Source organism: Stenella coeruleoalba (genome assembly GCF_951394435.1).
Source record: "Stenella coeruleoalba genome assembly, chromosome: 12".
Lineage (NCBI taxonomy): Eukaryota > Metazoa > Chordata > Mammalia > Artiodactyla > Delphinidae > Stenella > Stenella coeruleoalba.
In genome coordinates, this window is record NC_137158.1 from 37573254 (window position 1) to 37581810 (window position 8557).

At 41.7% G+C, this 8557-nt stretch overlaps 1 protein-coding gene across 1 annotated transcript in view; it reads right to left on the bottom strand.

Moving 5' to 3' along the window:
* PREP (prolyl endopeptidase) overlaps positions 1–6783 on the bottom strand; it is a 171819-nt gene extending 165036 nt beyond the window's left edge. Inside the window, exons 1-2 of the mRNA XM_079939836.1 lie at positions 6714–6783; positions 5041–5225 (exon numbers count right to left, since the gene is read on the bottom strand). Coding sequence (XP_079795962.1) covers positions 5041–5225; positions 6714–6744 — 216 coding nt within the window. The 5' untranslated portion in view covers positions 6745–6783. The remainder of the gene's footprint in view (positions 1–5040; positions 5226–6713) is intronic.
* Between the last annotated feature and the right edge of the window lie 1774 nt (positions 6784–8557).

The window sequence follows — 8557 nt, forward strand, 5'->3', positions numbered from 1 at the left end:
CGATGAAATTCCATTAGTGCTATGCTACAAAACTCAGATTTCTTTCTTATTTTACCGGTAAATCTTGGAGTTATTTGGAAATCGCTCTTTGCTAATGTAAGACACGTGACATCAATGCGTAGATCATGCTCCTACCTATAGGGCTGTCCACAGGGAGCAGGACCCACCGCAGGCCACCTGGGAACCTCCACTGAGCCTAGCCCTAGTATCTCCTTCCCGCCCTCCCCCCCGCCTCTCTTGCTTTCTTCCTAAATTAGATTCTGAACTGCTGACAGGAGAACAGGACCAACACAAGTGAAATAGAATAGTGAGCACCAAAGTCACATGACATCAAAGGGCCTCTGAGTCCCTGAGACTAGCCTGTAGTTTTTGGTTTTCTACAGGGAAGCGGAGAGGATGGTACCATCTTCCAACCCTGGAAACCTTGGCTAACGAGAAGAGTGAATGATCCTTTTCTGGGGGAAATCTTGTACGGTCATTGGTGTCTCTCATAAAGAGAATCAAACTAATACAAAGGGAAAAAGAGTTCCAGGATATATGGTGAGCAAAACAAATTGCTTAATAAAGTATCAGCAATATCAGCTCAGATAGCCTGGGACATTCCATTGCTACTCAAATCCAAGAAGGCTTCCTTTTCAGATGTAGCTTTCTGAAGAGAGCTCCGAAGCGAGCACTAGGTCCCACAGTCTGAACTTTGACAATTATGTGAAATAAAGAACAAAGAAAGGGTTATCGATAATAATGATTTATCAATGGGAGTGTGTTCTCTACCTTTCAATGTGTCTTGAACCCTTCAAATGGCACCATTGTTTCCTTGGATGAAGTGAGCCAGGCAACCCCCCCACCCCATCACCGGGGAATCTTTGTTGCCTTCCTTGAAAAACATTTAAAACAAACAAGCCCCTTTCTCTTGCCATAGACAGTACAAGCAATATTAATGGTTATCTACCTGTGATAAGGACAACAGTCTCATTTTACCTGACTTGAAAGGGTCATCTGTACTGTCAAGCCCAATTAACTTGTCTTACTCTCACACAAAGAAGGAAGGTTACCGAAAGGCCACATCTTGCCCTGTATCTTGGCTGCTCTGGTACAATGGCCTGATCAAAGGCCATCAGAGCATCAGGTCAATAAAGGCAGACCCTGCTTTTTGAGGATACTGGCATAGTGCCACATGAAAGCCTGTGGGTTCATACTGGAAGGCCCAGACACCAAGACAGGACTTTATACGTACAGGGCCTCCCAGAGGTTGAGAGAGGCCCTGGGCCACTTCTCAATTTTATAACAGGATTATAAATAATTGTGGCACACTTTAAATGTTTATGGTTAATAAATTAATGCTTTTCATACAAAAGCAGTACAGTATAATTTGGTTTTTCATAAGATAATTACAGGATTTATAAAAAATACTTAATTTTAAGTGTACTATAGGTGGGATACCCGTAATGGGACAGAAGCTTAAATTTGAATGATGAACATCTTCTGTAAATCAAAGACCTCCTTTAGGGAAAAAGAACCCAAAGGCCACATTTGAAGCCCTGGGTGAATGAAAAGTCTGAGTCAATTGCATATCAAGGGCTCCCTTGGCTCCCCCGAGACCTGTGTGTGCAGGTCCCAAGACTCACATGACTTGTCTGGTTGACAAAGCCTATGGCAGGTCTGAAAATCTATTGGACACTCAAATATCTGTTGGTATATGTGGTTCTGTTTCATAGATTTCTACTGCTAATAAGAAATAAATAAAAAACTCACTTATTTATTCTCTGCTTCTAGGAAAGCTTGGCTTTATGTCATCCTAGCTGTTTAGCTACAGTGTGGTTCTTACTTCCTTTAATGGCTCTTTTCAGTGTTTATATATTTGAATTTCTGAAGAAAAATTAAATGGAACTGAGATTATTTGATCTGGAAAAAAAGGGAATTTGGTAGGGTTTCCAGATGTCCCATATGGCTGGAACACACGCACACACACACACACATGCCCCCACACACATGTGCCCACACACACACAGTCACTCACATGCACTTACACACACAATGTCTGAGTCCAGATTAGACAGCACAGGATTAGCATAATTCTTGTCAAAATATGTACCATATTCTCCAACTTTAGATCTGGCAAAACTAGCAAGGATGAACATTGATAAGAGTCTTTAAGTATCTAAATATTTTCTGTATAAAGTTGAAAACCAGATTTTTTTACACTTCAACTAAGAATATAAAAGAATAAGTGGATTTAAATTAGTCTGGACCAGGAATACATTCTGGATAGGAGAACTGTTAAACTTCAGAATATATTGACAAGAAAATTTGTGGAGTTGTGTCCTCCTCTGGTGGAATGAAGATCTTAAAAACAAAACAAGATAATTTCCTTTGATGTAAGTGGTTCGATCCTTACTCTGGTACAGAAGAGGAATGAATGAAGAAAAAACATTCACGGTCTCTCAGAACTTTAAAAATATTTTAAGGTACAATTTAAAAATTAAATTTAATTGTCCTGAAATATCTCTAATACCTTCTTTTGGCTACTCCTTTCTGATGATCGCAACTCAGTTGGATAGACTTGAACTTTAAAAATATAACTGAATGTATGACTTTTAATCAGATCAGAGTTGGAGTTCTGTTGTCCTGGGGCATTTTGGAAATGAAGTTCAATACCTAGGAAGGATGGAAGGCCAACAAGAGATGAACCTGGGATTATTATGACCCACTTTTAGCTGAAGTTAGGAGATGTAGGTGGGCACGGTAGAGCTTCAACAGAACTTCGTATAGAAGCTCCTGGTGTGTGATCCTTGGAGTGTGAGATGATGGTCCTTTTGAGCAAGGGAGGCTCTCAGTGCATTTAATAAAGATGAGCAAAAGGTTGGGTGACAGGAACTGAGCTTAGGACATAGCGCCTTGACTCTCTTTGTCTTCCTTCCTTGTCTCTCTCCAAGTTAGCAGGCAGAGCGGCTGTTCCAGATAAGTGCCGACACCAAGGTGTCCACGTCTAGTAGGCTTAACAATTTTAGTAGATATTTTTGGACAAAAGAGAGGCTTATAACCTAACTACTCAGTGGATCTGTTGAACAAATGGCTTTGAGGATGTCTTTTGGCACCAGTGTCTACTCTGGTAGGCAGGTGGTTTATGGTTCCCCAAAGATGTCCATGTCCTAATCACTAAAACCTATGAATATGTTACCTTACATGGAAAAATGAAATGAAGGTTGCAGATGAAATGAAGGTTGCTAATCTACTGACCTTAAAAATAGAGATTATCCAGGTGGGCCCAATGTAATCACAAGGGTCCTTATAAATGGAAGAGAGAGGCAGTAGAATAGGTCAGAGTGATGTGGTATGAGACCAACTAAACCTACTTTTGCTGGCTTTGGGCAGAGAGACAGAGGACCAAAGCCAAGGAGTTTGGGCAGCCTTTAGACACTGAAAAGGCAAGGAACCGAGTTTTGCCCTTGAGCTTTCAGAAAGGGATGCAGCCCTGTCAACATCTTGATTTTAGCCCAATGAGACCCATGTTGGACTTCTGCTCTATACAACAGCAAAATAATTAAATCTGCATCGTTTCAAACCACTAAGTTAGTGGTAATTTGTTACTGGAGCCAGAGAAAACTAATACACCTATGCTGAAATTCCCAATGACCTTCCCCCACCACACTAAGCAGTCCTTCTTCGAGGAAGAAAAGCAGAACCATGATTATTTAGTGACCTGTACGCAGGTACCACTCACTCAGCGCAATGAAGACGATTTGTGATGCTCCATTCTCCCACCCCAAAATAGAGACACTGATCAACCTCAGAGCAAGATACACTCACCTCTCCCATCTCTCCAACAAAAGCCCTTCTCACTGGCCCCTAAATCATGATTTCATTTTTCTTTTTGTCCAGAGCACACTTGATAGAAAGCTTTCACACACAACACAGTTTGCTGGGGCTGCTCAAGGTTAAGATCAAGCCCTTGTGAGTATGTGGTGACTCCAGTCATACCCCTTACGCCTCATTCAGGAATGGGGACACAGTGAGAGCTGAGTTTGATAGAAACAGCCGCTCTAATTTAAACAAAATGCAAATCATGCACAACAAACACCCCAAACTTGCAGTTTAAGATGGAAAGTCAATGGCAGTTGAGGCCAGTTAAGAAGTTGATATATTTTCCTCTCCTACTGTTTTTTTTTGTGTGTGTGGGCAGTTTAGGTTCCTTGAACCCACTAATATTCAACAGTGAGAATTAAAATTATCTCTGTGGAAGGGATAAGGGGTTTATCCACCAGATGTTTCCTCAGTTTCCTTTCCTGTAAAACGAGAGTGAAATTAGAATCATCTTGTGCTTTAGCACAAGGAACTGGTGGCAAGGCTAAGAACGCTTTTTTTTTTTCTTTTGCGGTACGCGGGCCCCTCACTGTTGTGGCCTCTCCCGTTGCGGAGCACAGGCTCAGTGGCCATGGCTCACGGGCCCAGCCGCTCCGCGGCACGTGGGATCTTCCCAGACTGGGGCACGAACCCGTGTCCCCTGCATCGACAGGCGGACTCTCAACCACTGCGTCACCAGGGAAGCCCTAAGAATGCTTTTGAATCATGTCCTTGGGAAATAGAAAACTGAGATATGAGTTAGGAATACCCCCATCCACTCTTTATTCTAACTAAAGGCATTTTTGGTGCCATGATAACTAATGTTTATGGTGTGTTTACATGAATAGTTACATTTAATCCTCTCATGTTACAGATGAGAAAATGAAGCAAAAAGAGACGAAGGAAATTGCCCAGGAGGATACAGTTAGTACGTGGTGAATCCAGGATTTAAATCTAGACTTCACGAACTTCATAGCCCTAGTTCTTAACCATGGAACTTTATCATGCCTCCAAGGACGGATGCCCTCTACCACGAGAAGATACAGGCTTAACATGTGATGATTTTGCACAACATACGTTCACATAGGCAGGTCCCCTCACACCAGGAATGTTTCTAACTTTCTTCTCCACCTGCCCAAACCCTACTTAACAATCAGAGCCCAAATCTTTCCATTTCCTCCCCAAGACCTTTCTCCTTACCTCATAAGCAGGTCTTTGGGAGTGGAGTACCCATGCTAATATCCTTTGCAACGCTCGGCACAGGGCTTTGCATGTAGCAGGCAGCTGCTGGGGAGTGGAAGTGCCCCTGGTCTTTGTCTCAGAAGAGCCGGACTTGAATCTGCTTTCCCACTTATTGGTAGTGTGGCTGGAGACTGTGACCTCATCTGTAAAGAAAAAAAGGAAAGAAGAGAAAAATAAGTCATATTTATCTCACAGATTTGTGATCCAGATAAAATGAGCTCTTGTTCATAAAAGTATTTTGTAAATTAAAGGACCATCCCAGTAAGAGGGATACTAGGATTATCAAGTAGGATTGTCAAATAAATTTTGTGTTGCGTTTCTTTCACTAGTCCTGAGATTGCAGAACTGTGACCAATTTTAAACATGAACACATTGTCACGAATGCATTCTACTGCCATTGAGGAAGGCTGTGAGATCAGGATTATTTACCCTGGGAAAGAGACGCAAGTTTTCAAAACAAACTCCAAGTGTTTGTCTATTCAATAGACAATTGTGAGCATCTCCACAGACTCTCTGGCCTCAAATTAGAGCAAAAAGGGATTTGGTCCAGACATAAGGAAATGCTTCATGAATATAGAGACTGTGAAACCTACTATTAAGGGAAATTGTGGAGACAAATAACAGCCACAAATAAGTGACTTCATGCTGCCAAATTGACCAAGGAGAAAAAGAAACATGTTTATTTTTCAAAATGTGCATGTTCTGAAGCAATTAAATCTCTTCCCTCACTAAATTGACATAGTTTTGGTCTTAACGGCACTATAAAATTAAATCCTTTAAAAGAGATTTAAAATATAAGAGATGTCATCTCTTCTGGAGAAGAAGGGAAAACAAAATGAAGAAACTCTTAAAAATAGAATTATTCAAGAATACATAACGCAGACTACCATAAAAACTTACTTAAAGATAATAGAGCCTCCAAGAAATGGTCTCAATGAGATTAAAACCATCCCACATAGATCCCGTCTCTTTCCCCCCTCAGACTGTCTCCCCCACCTCCTGCCACAATCACTCTTTCTACTTGAGCACCCACCACTGTTATGCTCAGATTGGGGACCACAGCACCCTACTTGGCTTGGTAAGTGGTCAGTGTTGAGAAGGTAGAGTGGCTTTCAATACCTATACGGATGTTACACAAAACAGGTGAAAACCTAATGCCACTAAAGACGTGGTTCCTATCTAGTTCTACTTCGTATGTTTCTTTCAAAAGGATGAGACCATTTCTGTGACGACCGAACACTGACAGCCAATGTAACCTGAGTCCAGTTAAAGGTCACTGACCGTGCTCCACACTCTGCAATAAGCTTATCAGGACATCTCTTGAAATAATAGTCACTTCCCGGTCTCCTTCATCTTCTTTGCTCTTTGCCTTCCTCCCTCCTCCCCCAGCAGTGCCCACCCTTCCCTTTCAGGCATGTATCCTTCAGCAAGGTTCTCTCTTTTCTTGGGCTTTTCCTGTTGCCATCACAAAGCCCTCAATGTCCTGTACAGGGTATCTTCATCTAACCTGGAGTCAAAGGCCATTCTTGCCTCAGGAAAAAAAAAGGAAAAAGGAAAATCCCATAATTTAAATGTCTTCCTTAAAAAAGAAGGGGATGTAGTTTTAAAATAAACACTAAATGAATATATACTGAAGAAAACTTCTACGCGAAGCAATGCCATTTCATAATTTTCTTAGAGAATCTGAGAGTGAAAAGTGTTTCTATCAACACGTGGAATCTGTCATGCAGGCAGCATTCCTTTGCATTTCCTGGGTCATTGACTCAAGACTCAATTTTCCTAAAACACAGAAGTAGATTATTTAACAAATGCTTCGAAGGAGTCTGCCAAAGTGATTACTAAAATAGACATGTGCCATCGCTGCTCCAGGTCTCAGGACATTTCAGGCACTTAGTATCTTGAGCGGTTGCCTGCCAAGTTCCAAGATCAGCAATTATGTGGAAATAAGAATGATCAGTCTTTTGTTGTAGCAAATGTAACTAGCTGATTGAGAAAGATAAGCTCACTTGTGCAGAGAATTGCCAAAATCTCTAAGTAAACCTGACACAGGTATTTTGCATGGCTGGGGATACCTAATGTGCCTGTCTAGAGTTTATTCCAGGGTAGTTTATTCGCAGTTATGAACCAGTTTCTTTGCGTAATGTCTACAGTGTGAAAAAGTGCCACAGGGGCCTTGGGGTGAGTGAGACCCAAGCCCTGGGCTCAGTGATCGGGAACTATTCTGAGAGCACTGAATCTGGGTCCTTCACTATAAAGTACGAGGCCATTGTCATCCAGTCCCCGACCCCGTCTCTGCCCACATCTCCACTGACTTTCCTCCTGCCTTGCTACACTCCCGCCACACCAGCTTCCTTTCTGTTCCTGAAACTTTCCAAGTAAGCCCCTGCTTAGTGCCAGACAGGTGGAGCCTCAGTCCTAGATGCTCCGCCTGCCTGGCACTCCCAGATATATATCCACAGGGCTCCCTCCTCACTTCACTCAGGTTTCCTGTTCAGATATCCCCTCCTCAGAGAGCCTCCCTTGTCATCCTATCTGAGAACACACCTGTCACTCATCATCTCCTATCCTTGCTTTAATTTTCTTTTTTCTTTTTAATGAATTCAACCATTTAAAATAAGTTTTATTGTAGTTTTTTATACAGCAGGTTCTTATTAGTCATTTATTTTATACATATTAGTGTATACATGTCAATCCCAATCTCCCAATTCATCCCACCACCACCAGCACCCCGCTTTCCCCCCTTGGTGTCAATACATTTGTTCTCTACATCTGTGTCTCTCTTTCCGCCTTGCAAACTGGTTCATCTGTACCATTTTTCTAGATTCCACATATATGCGTTAATATACAATATTTGTTTTTCTCTTTCTGACTTACTTCACTCTATACGACAGTCTCTAGGTCTATCCACGTCTCTACAATGACCCAATTTCGTTCCTTTTTATGGCTGAGTAATATTCCATTGTATATATGTACCATATCTTTTTATCCATTCGTCTGTCGGTGGGCATTTAGGTTGCTTCCATGACCTGGCTATTGTAAATAGTGCTGCAGTGAACACTGGGGTCCATGTGTCTTTTTGAATTATGGTTTTCTCTGGGTATATGCCCAGTAGTGGGATTGCTGGGTCATATGGTAATTCTACTTTTAGTTTTTTAGGGAAACTCCATACTGTTCTCCATAGTGGCTGTATCAATGTACATTCCCACTGACAGTGCAAGAGGGTTCCCTTTTCTCCACACCCTCTCCAGCATTTGTTGTTTGTAGATTTTCTGATGATGCCCCTTCGAAACGGTGTGAGGTGATACCTCATTGTTGTTTTGATTTGCATTTCTCTAGTAATTACTGATGTTGAGCAGCTTTTCATGTGCCTCTTGGCCATCTGTATGTCTTCTTTGGAGAAATGTCTATTTAGGTCTTCTGCCCATTTTTTTATTGAGTTGTTTGTTTTCTTAATATTGAGCTGCATGAGCTGCTT